Consider the following 19090-nt stretch of genomic DNA (forward strand, 5'->3'; position numbering starts at 1 on the left):
AGTGTAAGCCTCCCCAGTGAAAGGTGGATCTCTTAAAGGAATTGTCTACATAGGTCAATCTCTGTCTATATTATTAGGGATTAGAAATATTATAAAGGACATCCCCTTTAACTTTAGTAAAGGTCCACCGCAAAGAATGTTTCTAACTTTTGATGTTTTACGGCAATCATAGATTAGCACTACATGTAGACAAACTGGCAGGTTTCAGAAGCCTCATAGCATGGGGTTGTCCTAGTTGGACAACCCCTTTATTATCTGTCAGACATTTACTGTAGCTGAAACCGGAACAGAAGGGGTTCTGGCTCTCCATAAGGTGTCTCAGCCCTGATGTTCTGGAAATTGGTGATGGTCCAAGCTTAAGAAGTAAAGGACTTCATCAATATTATTTTCTGATTCAGTGTCCACTCTCCATCAATGTGATTCTCTGGCTTGATCTCCATCAATATGATCTTCTGATTTGACTCCATCACTGTGATCTTCTTACTTGGTCTCAAACAATGCAAACTTCTGATTTGTTCTCCATCAATGTGATCCTCTGATTTGTTCTCCATTAATGTGATCTTCTGGCTTAATTTCCATCAGCAGGATCCCTGTATTTCATCTCCATCACTGTAATCATCTTACTTGGTCACCATCAATGTAATCGTATTTGCCGGTCTCCATCAATGTGATCTTGTAATTTGGTCTCCATCAATGTGATCTTCTGATATGGTCTCCATCAGTATCATATTCTGATATGGTCCCCATCAATATGATCTTCTGATGTGGTCTCCATCAGTGTCATCTTCTGATATGGTCCCCATCAATGTGATATTCTGATGTGGTCTCCATCATTGTCATCTTGTGATATGGTCCCCAGCAATGTGATATTCTGATGTGGTCTTCATCAATGTGATCTGCTTAATTGGTGTCCATCAAAGAGATGCTATGATGTGGTCTCTGTCTGTGTAATTTTCTGATAAGGTCTCCATTAATGTGATCTAATGACTTGTATCTAGGACAGGGCTGAAGGTTTCTCCTTTAAGAATTTAACAGTATAAATACCATGTAAACATTTTTCAGGTTTTCCTTGTTAGTGATTGTCCTATCCTTGCAGTACGTTATGTTAAAGTAGCTTCCAAAAATCTCCGACATTAGTCATAATATTTACGCATCCATCTCCTCCTCCCCACCCCTATAAGCAGTCCGATCCCAAATGATTTACATCCTCTTGAAATAGACTAGGCTGCATCTGTTTCTAGGGCTATGTTTAGTAACTGAGCCTCTTTCTCAAGTGTTTGACATTCATTGTGTATTTCTAAATAGGATCTTATTGTGACTTTCCGCAGGCATGATCTGGTCTGAATGTAAAGAAATTTGGTCACAAGGGCCCAGGGAATACATGTTTGAACTCTGGAATATTCTGGATTTCGGGATGTTGGCCATCTTTGCAGCATCATTCATTGCTAGATTTATGGCGTTCTGGCATGCCTCCCGAGCCCAGAACTATGTTGATGATGATGAGAGCATCAAGGATGTGGCAAGTGCCACCCTGCCTCCGGAAATAAAATACTACACTCTAGGTGAGTAGTCCTTAACTCATAATTCAAGACTCATGGAAATTTCCTTTTTTTATTAATAAGTTTGAATGAAGGGGCATGCTCAGATGCTGCTCCACTCAAATGTGGAACACAAGACCACCGCTCTCTCGTTCAATGGTTGTCCTGGTGGTCAGACCCCCACGATTCAGACACTAATGACCTATCCTGTGTATGGGTAATAAGTCGTTATACGGGGACAACTCCTTTAATTTTAATTTCATTAATGAGCTGTAAATCTGTAAAAACGAAATCATGTTTGGTCATTCATAAAGTGTTGTAGCTAATGATTATTTTTTTTAATTTTTTTTATAAAGCCTTCCTGGGGGGCGGCCATATTTGAGACACTCTTTTCCTTCCTGTATTTCCTGTTTAGTCAGTACAGCAGGAGGGTGTTTTATGGCAGCTGAAATGAATGAGAGTCAATTGACAGAGAGATCTCAGATAGTTTCCAGGTAGCAGGTTCAGGGTGTTAGTGTTCTGCATAGCTGAACACGTGCGGCAAAACCAGTCGTTTACAGAAAATTGCTGCAACTTAGTAGCAAGTACAAATGAAATACAAAAAAGCATGCACTTCACTTATACTTGGCAAGAAAGTGTGACAATTCACAAATTTACTGTGGTTTTGCAGCTCCATGCCTGCCATAGGGAAACCCATCCTTAAAGTCTCCAGGAAGTGATGGAGTACCCTAGAGACCTAGAGAGTGCTCGGGAGCTGCATACAGAGCCATAGCTGTGAGCATAGCATGTAGTGTATACAGTGTTACCACCCTATCCTTATTGTTAGCATGGCAGCTTGTACACTGGTGCCGCATTAGTCACCTTCCCTGTCCTTCTTGCTGCCTCTCCTCATCCTCGCCCCATGGCAGGTCCTGCTGCTGGAGTTTTGTTTTTCTCCTGCAGGCCATATCCTGCGCTTCTCTGTCTGGTCCGTTCTCCCCGATCACAGGGTGTGAGCGCACGTCCTGGCTATTAACGGGCTAACGTGCACATGCCCTAATTCTTCCTTAGCCTAAGGCTGACTGTTTCAAGGTATATAAGGCCTCTTCCCTGGTGGGAGGTCGCCTGAGCTTTAGGTTGTCTGACTGTGTGCTGTTCCTGTTTGTTTGCCCATGTACCATCCTCTGCCTGTTTACTAACTCTGACAGCAGAGGTGCTGCCTGACCTGACCACTGCCTCTTTACCATGTTGCCCTTTGCTGCCTTCCTAATCTTGGATTCGTTTTACAGATTTTCACAAACTCTGACTGCCCTGACCTCTGCCTGTTTCCTGACTTTGAGTATTGCATGATCCCTTGTCGTTTCACCCCGGTATCTCTGAGCACCTTGGGTCAGCAGCCAACCACACCGAGACTATTCCAAGAGGTAGCAGCCTGGTGGGTCCCCTGCAGTGAAGGTCAGATCCCTCTTTTGGAGTTAAAAGGGGAAAACCAGGCAACCGCCAGGATAACACCCTTAGGACTAACCTAATGTCAAACCAGTTGGTTGGCACAGTGGTTCCGCATTCACTGCTGTAACAATTATCTAGGCTTACAGCTGGATTATAGATGTCCATACCCTTTAATAACTGACGGCCAAACACTCCTGCATCTATTTTTCCCACCACCCCATACACATGCACATTTGGTTTGGACAAGCTTGCATATGTTCTCAGAGAGGATAGGCAAATACGTCACTCCTGTCATGGGATTATATCCCTTGAGAACAAAGGATTGGCATGTTGGCCTGATCCTTCTTCCCACCGACCTCTTCGGTTAGAGGAGTGTTGGCACACAGCCATACCCATAATACAGTCAGCCAGTCCCACCGAAATCAGAAGTTTCTGCAGACTTTGCTCATATGTGTATGGGCATTTTTAATTTAATGATAAAATAAATATTCTCTTCATCTTGCACCAATAATTACAACAAAGCTTGTAATTATAGGAAAAAGCAGCTGCGTATGTGAGCTCCCACGGTCCTGCCCACTGAGAGGTCGATGCTTTTTCCTATAGTTTGCAAGCACGGCCACTGCTGCTGGATTGCAAGCCGGTCACAGCCCTTGGATACCAGCAGTGTAAAATGTGAAAAGTGAATCCAGCCAGCAAAGGAGACAATAAGGACAATCGCAATACATTAGTAAGGGCCTTGTATTTACTTTCTCTATATGATAAATGCCATTTGCTGAAGTGAGACAACCCCTTTAACGATGGCGTTATGGAAGTGCACACCAGTTTACAGTACTTGCACCAGATCCTGTCCTGCCCGTGTGTCACATGGCTGTTACATTTTGTCCATTTATTATTATGAACGTGTCCCATTGTCTGACTGATTGCTCAGGACTTAGTTACTGTGCGCATTGTAATAAGCATCTGCATCTATTATCCCAGCCTCTATTAGAGGAGCAGCAGCGTGAAATCGTAAAAAAAAGACTTTAAAGATGCAATCGTTCCTTCCTTGGCTCTTACATATTACGAGAAATGAACCGTCTATCAAATAGGATTTATTTTATGTTACTTCAAAGGCAATCAGTGATTGTGAATACACTGAAATCATTTCTCAATACAAATAAATTAGGAATAAAGGATGCAGAATGCAATACGGTCTATGTGCCTGGAGAATAATTAGAAAACTTGTTTTCTAAATGAGGTTTTTTTTCAGATGTGACAAAAGATATTTGGACACCCAATTTAGGGTATTGTCTCGCAGCCTCCCTACTCTACATCTTAACCTTTCAGTATCCCATAGTCAAAGAAATGTGATGTTTTTTGGCAAACTGCCGACAGCTTATTACACTACAGTCTGGCCATTAGCTCCTATTCATACATAAAGCATTTATCGGGAGCGTACACATAGGGCTCTATAGCAAAACTTTGTATGGACGCCGACGCCACATGTGCATCAAACACTTCCAGTTCCAGGCAACATGGAATGCAAAGCAGAGTAATTTCTGACAATTATTTATATATTTTTTTTTTATGTAGCAGAAGAAATTGAATTAAAAAAGTGGAACAGGTGCTTCATAAATATGACGCTTATTCTGAACACCATATTCTTCAGCACACTTACACCAGACAACTGGCATACATGTATGGATGATTCACCCCATGCAGCTTTGTGTCTCTGGATTCCCTCATACGGTGTATTATAAATCTGTCAACATTATAGGAAGCTTAGTAAATAGCAAATGATGCAGTTACCATTGACTGCAATGGAAGCAGTAAAACACCCAAAAATTAATACCATAAGTATCTCACATGGAATCATCCGTACATCACCTATAACGCTAAAAAAAAAAAAGCTACCACGCAAGTAATTATTGTAAATTAAATACTTTATTACAAATACATATACAACACAGTAATTATATTCTAAAATACATAAGCAGCAACCATGAGAACACTGGAGTGTATCAGAAAATGAAAAGGTAGGCTCTAGACCACAAGGGACTAGTGTATCAACAGATAGCAGCATCAACACACGGGGCTCATATAGCAAACATGCATCCACCAATTGCAATCCACCGCACAACGCTAAAGACGTGAGGGGCGGTGATATTCCTATGCACACCCAAGGTATAATGCTGCTAAGGGAAAAGTCACATCAGATAAAACAAATTACTGACCCAGTCTGGAGCGGCCGCCCGACGAGCGTTTCGCTTTTCGCTTCCTCTCGGGGCATGAATGGAAATAGTAAAAATCCCTTTGCCCTGAGCTCCTCCTAGTGGTAGCTACATGAAAATGCAGTGTTCTTATGGCGGGAACAGAAAAATAAATTCAGCGCTTACTCTTCCTCCCTGAGTTGCGCGGTCTGCCTACATAAAATGTACACGACTGGCATTCACTAATAATACAGTATAAAAAGAAAAAAGGCAACAAAAAAAGTTTCCAACATTCACAGGGAAGCCTCGCCTCTAAAGCGGATGGATCTGGGATTTCCTCTATTTGTATAGTGACAGTATTTAGTACCCAATACACTGTTCAATCCTTCTACTAAAGGCATATTCCAGTTACATTAATAACTATTAGATCGGTGGGGGGCCCTGTACCCCCTTGCAGCCCCCTGAAATGAACAGAGCAGCCAGTCGGGAACGTGTGCGGCTGCTCCATTCATTTCTATGGGAGTACAGCACTAAGTACGGAGCTCGGCTATCTCTGGAATTCCCTTCGAAATGAACGGAGCGGCAGCACGCATGCCTGTCAGCTCTGCTAATTTCAGGGGTCTGCAAGGGGGTACAGGGCCCCTGTTCTTGGGATCCTCACTGGAATAATACCACACACAGTTTAACTCAGTTCATCTGTTCTCAAATACTGACATTTAGCGCTCAATTAACGCCACCATTTAGTGCTCAATTATTACTACTACTTAATGCTCAGCTAATGCCATACAGAATTCAATTAATTCTGGCATTTTTTAATCAGTAAATGTAGCGGTCAATTTATTCCGCAATTTTGTGTTTAATTACATGCCACCATTCTTTTCTAATTTAAAATTTACAACACAATTGAATGTCACCATTTACTGCTTAATTTATACCTCCCCTTCCCCCACACACAGTGCAGTAATAGCCCCCTATAATACATCGGTTCATAGGCTACCAAGATACATGTGCACCTGTTATTACTCATCTACTGTGCTCCTATACAGTACTCAAATACTGCTATTCAGCGCCCAGATTATATCAACATACAATGCTTAAATGTTACCTCCGAATGGTATTTGAATCATACTACCGAAAAGTGCCCATATGGCATATTTCCGGTGGTCCAGCCTTCAGGAGGCCCTTTGGCAATGAAGGCCTTGGATAATTACCCAGTTTGCCATCTTCTAACATCAGTATATAGTTGCCAACTGTCCTGAATTTACACGGCCGCACTAGTGCCGAAGTACTGCCTCTACACACGTGGAGGGTAGCGCCATGCTGCTCTGACATCTTTAGATAGTTTATACTGTGCTTCTGCTGTAGGGTTCCTGAGCAATCACTAGAATGAGATGTCCAGCATTCTATGGGATACACCGACAAGTTACAGTGTGTCATTGAGTAGATACTGTAGCGAGTCGGGTCATTTGAAGATAGGCTACTGCAGCATAGCTGGGTTTTATTATGATACTCAGTGGATGCTGGAGCCTAGTATCATTGGTACATATTGTGTAGCCCTCTGCTCTTGGGGAATTAGACAGCTTGGTTGAGCGTTTTCACTTTAGCTGAAGATCTGTACCCCACATTTGTACCAGTGACTATACTTATATATCGTTGTGTGTTTAACATATCCTTCCTATTTTAATTTCAAGTGATACTTAAAGGGAACCTGTCACCAGTTTTATGGTGTACTAACTAAGGGCAACATAAATAAGTGACTGATTCTTTTAGCAAAATGCTGGGTTACTTTCTTTAATTGACCCAGTCAATCTGCCAACATCTTGTATTGAAAAGCTCCAGCTGATAATCATGAGTCCTGAATATCCATGAGCTCCTGACTCTCCCCGCCCACCTGCTGCTGAGTGACAGTTTGTTTCCATGTGAATCAGCAGCAGGTGGGCAGGGGAGTGGCTATAGCTCTGAATTAAATATACGCTGGACTCAATGACATCACGCCGGACTCGAAACAGCTCATTAGCATGCAGCATCTTTGTGTGTATATTATGAGGTAACCCTCTGTCACACCAGTAAGTGAAAACATCTAAGGTACTTTTTAGTAGTTAATAATTGTATATAATTAGTTAGATTATAATCAAATATCCACATGACAGGTTACCTTTAATAAAGACTTTTTTGTTTTGATTTTAGCAGTCCCCAGTTTGCAGTAATTATACTGAATTTACAGGGACTGTCCCTAATTTTCAGACATGAGGAAAGAATAAAAATGTTGATGGTTTATATAAATCCCACCCAAAGGTGGAGGTTCCTGGGTGTGTTTTGGGTGTTTGCTTAAGGTAAAGCTTACTTTCCCCAAATTTGCCAACTACAACGTTGGTAAGTATGCATCGGGCCCTGCATAAAAGTTACATAATAGGGACAGTGAGCACCCTCTGGGGTCAAATCAGCAACCTGATCTACAGCACCTTTTGTCATAAAATCCATTGATCTCTCTCTTGGTTAGCCATTATAACCAGGATGAAAAGCCACCAAGCAGATGCTCTTCAACCAAAGGTAGTGCTTGGGTGACCAACATAGACATTTGACTTAACATTGATGCTGACATTTTCTTCCATTGCTTTTGATAATATATCATATATCTCATTCTTGTTATCCTTCCTTCTAGCTAGAATAAAATGGCTTCCATCAGATCCTCAAATCATCTCTGAGGGCCTCTACGCCATTGCTGTTGTTCTAAGCTTCTCCCGGATTGCCTATATTCTACCAGCCAATGAAAGCTTTGGACCTTTACAAATCTCACTGGGAAGGACTGTGAAGGATATCTTCAAGTTCATGGTGATCTTTATTATGGTCTTTGTGGCCTTCATGATTGGGATGTTTAACCTCTATTCTTATTATCTTGGAGCCAAGCAAAATGACGCCTTCACCACGTAAGAGTTTATCTCATTTACTACAACAGGCCAGTTAGGGATGACTTCTGATTTAACAATTGTTATAAGGAAGAAAAATGTCTCTCTGCCTTGTCATCTCAGGGCGGCTCTGTTTTTCTGACTTGATGAATGATAATATTCTGGCTGCATCGGTTCACCAATAGGGGGAGCTAACTGCATATGGACTTGCATAGACTGAATTTAAAGGGAGCTATATAAATATATATCAGCATTGCATGTAGTGTCACGACAAGCTGAGAAAGTAATTCAGTACCGGCCCATTTCTACCATGGGTCACACATCTACCTCTATGGCAGAGGTCTTGTGACTGATATGTGGGCTGTGGAACAAAGGGGACAGTACTGAACTACTTCCTCCACTTGTCGACAGCAAATTTTGAAATTGGTGATAAGGTGAAATTTGTTAAGCTATGTTAGAAAGATGCTTGAAGGGGCTGTCAAGATTTTTTTTTTTTTAAATGACTACCTTCTTTAAGAAACAGCACCACACGTGTCCACTGATTGTGTCTGGTACGGCCGCTCAACTTTATAGAAGTGAGTGGGACTGAACTGCAACACCACACGCCACCTGTGAACAAGAAAGTACCCATGTTTTTCATATTCTGAATAACTCTTTAAGTTTTACACCCCTTTAAAATAAGTCTGTCAGGAAAAAAAATCACTATTAAACCAGGCCTAAAAAGTGCCTGTTAGGGTTAGATCAGCTGAATATAGTAATGCATTTCACTTAGTGATCCGGTACTTCGTTCTGGAGAAAACATATTTTTCATCCATATGAGAAGTTAAGTGCACCCAGGGCAGGCCTAAGACACTCTTTGCACCCTTGCTTCTCCTGCTTCCTTTACCAGCCTCTTCCTCTCTTTGATTGACAGGGCCAGGTTCCTGCATTATCATCTAGCCTGGCTCTGTCAAGCAAGGAGATGGAGGTTCTGGCAGAGGAAGCAGGAGGAGCAAGGGTGTACAGAATGTCTTAGGCCTGCCCTGGGTACACTTAACTACTCATTTGCATATGGACTAAAAGTACTTGTTTCCAGAATAAAGTAACAGGTAGCCAAGTGAAAGGTATCATTACATTCAGCTGAGCTAGTCCTACAAGGTGAATTTTCTGGTGCCAGAATGCCTTTAACTCATTCTAATCACAATGCACACAGACTGCAACCCACAACGAGTTAAATAGGAAATTCAGCTCTGCTACATCAGCTCTGCAACATCTGTACAATGAAACACTGCTCTACTTCTTTTCTACACCAGAATGTAGTCAATTATCATTGCAAACCTCACAAAGCGTCTTATGACATTGTAATGTAAGCCTTTTGCCGGCCATAGAGTTCATGTCACCACAGCCCAGAAAAAATTGTACTACTTATGGTCAAACATTGCTGAATTTCCACCGAGAGATGACAAGCTGATTAAGATTTTCTTTTTTTTCTTCTTTTAAGAGTTGAAGAAAGCTTTAAGACGTTATTCTGGGCTATATTTGGACTGTCTGAAGTGAAGTCAGTTGTCATCAACTACGGACACAAATTTATAGAAAATATTGGCTATGTCCTGTATGGGGTCTACAATGTGACTATGGTCATCGTTCTATTGAACATGCTGATCGCCATGATCAACAGCTCCTTCCAGGAGATTGAGGTGAGTGTGGTCGATGGTGGCTCCAAAAACTATAGATAATCATCGTATGATAAATAATTAGTTGCGAGGACTAGTAGTAATAGTTATACATAAAAGCACAAGCTGTAGTGCAGAAAATGTTCTACATAATAGTGCCTGTGTCCATAGTGGCTCCAGTGTGAATACATAAGCTAGCTTTACCTAAGAAAAATGGTGCAGATAATTTTCCTAGATGCTCCATTTACACAGTTGCGCTGTTTGCACAGTTTACAACACAATCTAGATGGGCAATTACTGCATATTGTTGTTAGAGCCACTTGAAAAAGGCTTCCGCCCCACCATGCACCATTTAGAATGTGACACGGGTGTTCTCTTAGGTAACAGAGAGGCTTTTGGGCTCCCCCAGGCACTATGGTCTAGAGACAAATTCTACATCTGCACCCCTCAGTTACAGGTGTACCATTATTAGGTCTACCAAGATCTGGTGAATGGTCTACAAGTAGCATAATTTAAAGTGAACTTGTGGCCAAGAAATGCAGTACAATCTGCAGGCAGCGTGTTATAGAGCAGGAGGAGCTGAGCAGATTGATATACACTACTCATAAAAAGTTAGGGATATTTGGCTTTTGGGTGGAATTTATGGAAAACGTCAAAAGTTCCCGCTCCAGTGATATTATATCATGAAAGCCTTGCATTTAAGTAGAAGCATGCAATGGTGATTTCCTCAACTCAAACTATTTATTAAAACAGAAGCCAACAACAGTGGTGGGTATACCCCCACATAAATGTCAATGTCTCAATACGTTTAATCATGTGGCCTTAAGCATCTATTACAGCTTGACAACAGCGTCTCATGCTGTTCAAAAGTCTACTTATTGTCTGAGGCATGGCATCCCACTCTTCTTGAAGGGAGGCCCTCAGGTCATTGAAGTTCTGAGGTACAGAGTTACAAGCCTCTACATGGCGACTCAGCTGATCCCATAGGTTGTTAATGGGATTCAGGTCTGGAGAAAGTGCAGACCACTCCATTTGAGGTACCCCAGTCTCCAGCAGCCTTTCCCTAATGATGTGACCTCGATGAGCTGGCACATTCCCTAATGATCTGACCTCGATGAGAGGCACAATGACTGGATTAATGATGTTATTTAAGTAGTATGGGCTTTTAACTGTACCATTCACAAAGTGTAGGGCAGTTCTGTATGGACTAGACACACCTGCCCACACTGTAACACCACCACCAAAGGCACGTCTGTGGCTGAGGCATAAATCTCTCCTTGACATCTCCAACATCATCAGTGGTCATCATTTCTGCTCAGCGTGAATCGACTTTCATCAGTGAACAGCACTCAGGCCCACTGATCCCTCGTCCAGCGTAGATGTTCCTTGGCCCATGCAAGGCGATGACGCCTGTGCCTGGTGGTGTGGTTAGGTACCCTTGCAGGTCGTCTGGCAGGCAGATCATGCTAATGTAAACTAATGGTCTGACCTGACACTTGAGTGCCTCTCACCTCCCTTAAATTGTGTGGCATTCATCATCCAGTTCCCCAGGGCATTGTTCACAATGAAGCGGTCATCAGTGTGGGATGTGGTCAAAGGACGTCCACTTCTATGCCTTTCTGTGACTCTTCCAGTCTCTCTGTATCTCTGTTGCAACTGCTGATGACACTCTGTGACACTCTAAGCTCAGTAACCACTTCTGTTGGAGAAAATCCTGCTTGAAGCCTCGCAATGACAAGGTACTTTTGATCAATTGTTAGGTGTCATCTTGGTCTCATGGTGTCAAAAAGTGAACAGCATGATGAGGGGGACTGTTTAAATACCAAATCTAATTGAACCAGAAAATGTATTGGGCGATTCATGTACCAAACAGCTGTTAAGAATTGTGCTGTTAAGCGCCTTGTTAGAGAACAGCAAGTTGTGCAAAAAGTACTGAAACATTGAACAGTTTGACGTGTGCATTCAGAGGTTTTGAGAAATTAAGTTCGCCTGTAAAGGTTAGAGGGCATTTTAGTTTCATCCTGAAATTTCACCCACAAGCCAAATATCCCTAACTTTTTGTGAGTAGTGTATATTCAATAAAAGGTAAATCCAGCACTGCAATGAAATGCAATAAAATGTAGCATTTATTCCATACTTCAATGCCATATATCAAGTTCCCTCCAGGTACTATATACTATCTATGGCTAAGGACCTGGAGGGGTCGGAAACACGTCAGGCGGTGTGATGTTTCTACACTTGGACTTGATGTATCGCATTTCAACAAGTATGGAATAAACGCTACATTTTAGTACATTTCATTGCAGTGCTAGATTTACCTTTTATTGGATATTTTGGAGGGCTGAAGCGGCCTGATTCTTGTGCACTCACTGGAGGTGAGCTGACAAACGCCACATATTTACAGATTGATAAATAGTTTTATTGGAAAAGTTTTACTATAATCTGTATTTCGGTCATCTAAATTTCAGTTTATTCAGAGCTTTGAAGTCCAGGAGGCGGTCCTATCAGTGATTGACAGCTCTCTCTGTATACACAGCCATAGAGGGAAGGCTGTCAATCACTGATAGGACCGCCTTCTTCACTTTAAAGCTCTGAATAAAAACAAATTTAGATGACCGAAATACAGATTTTGTCATAGCCACGGTTATGGCCGTGACTCCTTGGGAGCCGCATACAGTTGCCCGCGGTTTGGGTAGTTGTTTCAACCGCAGCTTGAGGCTTGATGTTGTTTGCCTCAAGTGTGGTTGCCGCGGACAACAGCTATGTGTGCGGTTCCCTTGGAGTTGTGTGCGTGTGTGTATGCACGTTTGTATGTCTGGTGTGCACTTTGACACTTTCCCTTCACTGTGGCTGCCCGTGGCAACGTTTGGTATGTTGTACATGTGGTGGCAGTGTCCCGGCCTTCGGGCTGTCTCCAAGGACGGCTGCCACCCATGTCGTTGCCTGCGGTAACAGCCACAGTGTGATCTTAGTTTGGTCACTTCCCCTTTATGTGTGTTTCCCTTCTCAGGTGCTGGAAGGGTTAACTCCCTTCCCAGTGTGTGTGTGTCACTGGGTGTGTCCGACTGTGGGGTGTGGCTTCTTGGCCTATATAGCCTTGGTGTTTGGCATGGCTCAGTAGGTTGCTTCAGTCATGCTTGGCTGGAGCAGCCTCCTGTGCATATTACCTGCCAGTGGGAGCCACCCCTGTGGTCATAAACAATCTGTGATTCTCTAGTTTATGTTATGTCCACTTGTTGTTTTCCCTGTTATGTTTTGCACCTATGGATCTGGGTTCCTGTGTGTTTGTGTGTGTGCTGTGTCCACTGGTGTTTGGGTGTGGACACTTGCTGTATTGCACAGGATCCAGTCTGTGTGTCTGTGGCAGGTAGGTGTGGAAGTTCTCTTCAGCCTCCTGCCATATCCATAGGCGGTTCATGTTAGTTTCCCAGCAGCTTGGCCATTGAGACCCCTGTCCGTCCGTATCCAGGAGGAACAGGGTGTCTACTCAGCTCCTAGCTCAGGGATCTGCGGAGGGTAAGTCAGGGCTCCGAGGTTCCTGAGCATGGGTCCTCCTACCATCAAGGTCGGCCCATGCAGGTAGGAGTTAGGGTCAGGTTAGGGACGCTGTAGGAGGTGACCTGCTCCCTAATCCTGTTCTCCTGGCCTAGCATCATTTGGGCATCGCACGGCTGAGGGTTTCCCCCATCCTCAGCCGTGACAGTATGACCAGAAGTGCTCCTCACCTGGTTCCCTCGAAAGAGGGTGAAGCATGTACCGCCGTCTGCGGAAGGGGTACATGCGTGCTCTTCGGAGGGAGAGCGTTATGGGGTTTCGCCGCTGACGGCGCGGTGAGTGGCTTTTCCCCGCCACTTCCTCACCGTGTTCGTTTGACGTCCCCTGTTATTTTTATCCCCTCACCCTGGTGTTTTTTGGTGTGGGTGCACACCTTCGGAAGAGGGTGCAGCATGCAGTGCCATCTAATTGTGGCCTGCATGCGCGTTCTCCGGAGGGAGAACGTCCCGGGGGGGATTACTGTTAACGGCACGGTTGGTGGCTTATTCCCCGCCACCTCACCTTCCGTGTCCGTGTTGGTGATCCCTTGTCCCTCTCCATGTTCCCATCTCTGGTCGTTTGCTGGCAGCACTCCGTAAGTGGTCCGGCTGCGTGCTGGTTAGGAGTGTCTGCTAGCAGCGACTAGAGTGGGGACGTGAGTGGAGAGTCCCCTCGTCCACTCTCAGTGGTTCCATTCCCATGTCGCTGTGTCGGGCTGCAGGCCTCGCTGGACTGGCTGAGTGAGTGCTGGGAGAGGATGCAGCTGCCAGCGACTTCCTGGGAACCATGTCCTGAGAGTGGACGTTCCCTTCTCCTATCCCCTTGTGCGAGTCTCTCACCAGTTTTCTTTTTTTTTTGGTGGGGGGGCTTTGAGGGGTGGGAGTGTCACGGCCATGACTATGTCCGTGACTCCTTACCGCATGCGGTTGCCTGCGGTTCAGTTTGTGTGTTCAACCACAGGTGAGGGTTGCTGTGTGTGGCCTCACTTGTGGTTGCCGCGGGCAACTAGTTGTGTTCTGTTATTGTCAGCAGAGCAGCCTGAGCGGTGCTAGGCAGCTTGCTGCTTTGGCATGCGGTCTCACCTGACTTCCTTTATGTTAGGTGTGTGTGTGTATGGTGTACACTGTGTTTTATGTATTGTGTGCACTTCCCTTTTAAGTGGTGTTTTCCCTTCTCTGGTGCTGGAAGGGTTAACTCCCTTCCCAGTGTGTGTGTGAGTCACTGGGTGTGTCTGACCATTGGGTGTGGCCTCTTAGGCCTATAAAGCCTCTGTCTTTGGCTTGGCTCAGTAGGTTGCTTCAGCCAGGCATAGCTGGAGCAGCCTCCTGTGTATTACCATCTACCAGTGGGGGCCTCCCTTCTGGTGATAAATCTTTGTTACACTGTGTTATCTAGGTGTGTGTGGGGTTTTGTATTGCAGCTTATGGTCCAGGGTTCCTGTGTGATGTCTGGTGTGTGCTGTGTTCCTTGGTGTCTTGTACTAACAGCACCTGCACATGGGTTCCTGGTTGTGTTGTCTGTGGCAGGTGAGTGTTGTGTGGATTACTTTTGCCTGTCACTGCCATAGCTGTTTCTGTTTCCCTTTGTAGCTTGGCCACATTAGACTCCTGTTTCTCCGTCTCCAGGAGGAACGGGCTGTCTACCCAGCTCCTAGCCCAGAGAACGACGGAGGGTCAGTAGGGATCCGAGGTTCCTGAGTATGGGCCCTCCTACCATCAAGGTCGGCTCATACAGCTAGGAGTCAGGGTCAGATTAGGGAAGCGCTAGGAGGTGACCTGCTCCCTAATTCTGTTGTTCTGGCCAAGTGACAACCCTTCCATCTCCTGGCACCGCACGGCTGGTGTTTTTCCCCCATCTCCAGCCGTGACAGATTTTAGTAAATCTTTTTTTACAAAACTTAATATCAGTGTGCTCAGCTCCTCCTGCTCTAACATGCAGCCTGCAGCTGAGACACTGTGTTTAATGTGACAGGTTTCTTTTAAGTGTTTATGAGCTATCAGGAGTTCACAGATAAGGCCTCTTTCACATGTCAGTGAATCACGCTAATCCATTCACTTCAATGTGTTTGTTCACACATCAGTGGTTTTCCACTGACTATGGCCTCTTGCACACGTGTGCTCCCCGTGGCCGTGCTGCGGCCCACAAATTGTGGGCCGCAATGCACGAACACCAACCGTGGGGCAGATGCAGTGGATCGTGGACCCATTCACTTTAATAGTTCCGCGATCCGGCCGTTCCGTAAAAATATAGAACATGTCCTATCTTTTTGCGGAACGGAAGTACGGGACGAAACCCCATGGAAGCACTCCATAGTGCTTCCATAGGGTTCTGTTCTGTGCTTCCGTTCCGCATCTCCGAATTTACGGACCCATTGAAGTGAATGGGTCCGCGTCCGTTATGCGGAATGCACACGGAACAGTGCCCGTGTATTGCGGATCCGCAAATGCGGTCCGCAATACGGCCAATGGGGTGCACACGTTCGTGTGCATGAGGCCTATGGGTCAGAAACTTGCACTACTTTGGTCCATGATGCAGACCAAACACTGCCATTGAAATCTGCAAGTCCGTGTTAACTATTGACAACACAGATGGCATCACGGACCAAACACGGATCCTTCACAAACATCTTCATGGATGAATCACTGTCCATACCCTTTAGGCCTTTAAAGAGGACCTTTCACCTGGATATCCTTAATCTAATTATTATCCTACCTTATTGTGTGGCCCCCACTGATGTCTTGGCACTTAAATTTTTTTCTAAAGAACTGCTGTGGTGCTAATGAGGCGACTCGGTTACACTAGGGGTGGACTTGTATCTCTCCTGGGCACGGTTATCTTCTCCCTGGCTGCGAGAGCATCCAATCAGAGCGCCCCGCTCTTAGCCAGGGAGAAGGAGCTCAAGTTCTCGCAGGAGAAGGAGCTGCAATTCTTGCGAGAACTTGAGCTCCTTCTCCCTGGCTAAGAGCAGGGCGCTCTGATTGGATGCGCTCGCAGCCAGGGAGAAGATAACCGTGCCCAGGAGAGATACAAGTCCACCCCTAGTGTAACCGAGTCGCCTCATTAGCATATGAGGCGCCAAAAGATACGGGGACCACAGTGGACGAACAGGGGGCTCTCTAGAAAAAAAAAAAGTGCCAAGACATCAGTGGGGGGCGCACTATAAGGTAGGATAATAATTAGATTAAGGATATCCAGGTGAAAGGTCCTCTTTAGGCCTCTTGCACACTACCGTATGGCTATTTCAGTGTTTTGCGGTCCGTTTTTCACGGATCCGTTTTTCTGTTTTTTTGTTTCCATTGTGTTTCCATTTCCGTTCCGTTTTTCCATATGGCATATACAGTATACAGTAATTACATAGAAAAAATTGGGCTGGGCAAAACATTTTGAATAGATGGTTCCTCAAAAACGGAACAGATACGGAAGACATACGGATGCATTTCCATATGTGTTCTGTTTTTTTTTTGCAGACCCATTGACTTGAATGGAGCCACGAAACGTGATTTGCGGGCAATAATAGGGCATGTTCTATATTTCAACGGAACGGAAATACGGAAACGGAATGCATACGGAGTACATTCTGTTTTTTTTGTGGAACCATTGAAATGAATGGTACCGTATACGGACCGTATAGGGAGCGCAAAAAACGGCCCGCAAAACGAAAAAAAAAAAAGTAGTGTGAAAGAGGCCTTAAATGTATAAATTACAATTGTATTAAATGTTTTCTCACCAAACTATATATCAATCTGCTCTGCTCCTCCTGCTCTATATTGATGATCTATCCTCAGGATAGGTCATCAATATTAGATCAGTGGGGGTCCGACACCCGGCACCCCCGCCGATCAGCTGTCCGGGGAGATGACGTGCGCAGTGCGCACGTGACATCTCCCTTCTCTGTTCCTGCCGCTGCCCCATAAATATACAGCAGTGGACAGTAAGACAGAAGGGAGACGGCACGTGTGCACTGCGCACGTCATCTCTCCGTACAGCTGATCAGTGAGGGTGCCTGGTGTCGGACCCCCGCCGATTTGATATTGATGACCCATCCTGAGGATAGGTCATCAATAGTAAAAGCCCAGAGAACCCCTTTATAGGTTTGAGCACTTTTAAAACCATACTGTAGTCTTAAAACGCTACACCTTGTTTTTGTATACAGATACTATACAGACCTATGTGTCTCTATAGTTACAGACTACAAACAAACCTTGTGTAGTCTGATCATGCAGTCATGTGTTACTTCACTCTCTCTGCCCTCTCTTCTTTAAAGGGTTTATCCGGTTATTATTATTGGTGACCTGTCCTCAAGATAGGTCATCAATATCACCCAACACCTGGGACCCCCGCAGATCAGCTGTTAGAAGAGGCCGGGCCCTCCGTGGGCACCGCAGCCTCTTCCTAGGCCATGTGACGTCACTGTACATCAGTCACATGTCCTCGTTGCAGCTCAGCCTCATTGATGTGAACCAAGCACAGCCGCTATACTACAGTATGTATGGCGCTGTGGTTGGAAAGCTGCCGGGAGCCGGCTGTGCTCCCCAGAGGTCCAGGGAGCGTGGTGGTTCCCTGAAAAAGCTGATCGACAGGGGTGCCGGGATTAGAACCTGAGGATAGGCCATCATTATCCATCACTGGTTAACTCCTACCTTCGAGAGCAATATTTTTTCTTTGATTATTGCATTCTACATTTTTTGGGCTTTAAAATCTATATTAAAAATGTGCAGCCAATTTTCCAGTGTGAGGCCTCTTTCACACGACCGTATGGCTTTTTCAGTGTTTTGCGGGCCCCTTTTTTCCGGATCCGTTGTTCCGTTTTTTGTTTCCGTTGTTTTTCTGTTTCGGTTCCGTTTTTCCGTATGCCATGTACAGTAGACAGTAATTACATAGATAAAATTGGGCTGGGCATAACATTTTCAATAGATGGTTCCGCAAAAAAGGGAACGGATACGGAAAACATACGGATGCATTTCCGTATGTGTTCCTTTTTTTGCGGACCCATTGACGTGAATGGAGCCACGGAACGTGATTTGCGGGCAATAATAGGACATGTTCTATCTTTCAACGGAACTGAAAAACGGAAATACGGAAACGGAATGCATACGGAGTACATTCCGTTTTTTTTGCGGAACCATTGAAATAAATGGTTCCGTATACGGACCGTATACGGAATGCAAAAAACAGCCCGTGAACGGAAAAAATAAAACGGTTGTGTGAAAGAGGCCTAACGGTGTAATCTTTGATCTCCCGAAGTTCATAAACACTTATTTAAGCCACATTCTTATCAGCGTGACAAGAACTGAGCTGTAATGAGTATTTATAAGCTGTCAAACGTTCAAAGAACAGGGTACAGACCGAGCAGACGGCTCTGCAGGATGACAGAACTCAACTGATAGTCTGCAGATACACTCTCTATTAACCCCTGTAGTAAAACAGCTGGAAATTGAAAAATTGATTTTTTTTTTGTTGCTAAAAATGAGTAGAATGCAATAATAAAAAAATAGCCATACCCTTTAAAGGAGTTCAGAGCTGAACCCGGACATACCCAGAATTTCACCCAGGCAGCCCCCTCTGATGTTAGCATCAGAGCATTTCTATACAGTGCAGGGCAAGTTTTTATTTTATTTATAATAACACACTGCTAGGCGGAAGCTTCCGCCCAGCAGTGTGCTCGGTGACGTCACCGTCTCTGATGGGCCGGCTTTAGCACTGCCCTAGCCGTTTTACAGGTACTTCACCAGATCTCCTGAAAATGCCTTTGCCTTGCGCGATTCAGCGCAGGGCAAAGAAGAGCAGCGGAGCATGAACTGCTCCAATGCTCATCTTAGTGGGGCTGCCTGGGTGAAAGTGTG

The 19090-nt window shown here is 44.6% G+C and overlaps 1 protein-coding gene across 1 annotated transcript in view; it reads left to right on the forward strand.

Moving 5' to 3' along the window:
- TRPC6 (transient receptor potential cation channel subfamily C member 6) overlaps positions 1-19090 on the forward strand; it is a 229383-nt gene that overhangs the window by 162430 nt on the left and 47863 nt on the right. Inside the window, exons 6-8 of the mRNA XM_044286027.1 lie at positions 1329-1562; positions 7818-8082; positions 9542-9737. Coding sequence (XP_044141962.1) covers positions 1329-1562; positions 7818-8082; positions 9542-9737 — 695 coding nt within the window. The remainder of the gene's footprint in view (positions 1-1328; positions 1563-7817; positions 8083-9541; positions 9738-19090) is intronic.

This window comes from Bufo gargarizans, chromosome 3 (assembly GCF_014858855.1).
Source record: "Bufo gargarizans isolate SCDJY-AF-19 chromosome 3, ASM1485885v1, whole genome shotgun sequence".
Taxonomy (NCBI): Eukaryota; Metazoa; Chordata; class Amphibia; order Anura; family Bufonidae; genus Bufo; species Bufo gargarizans.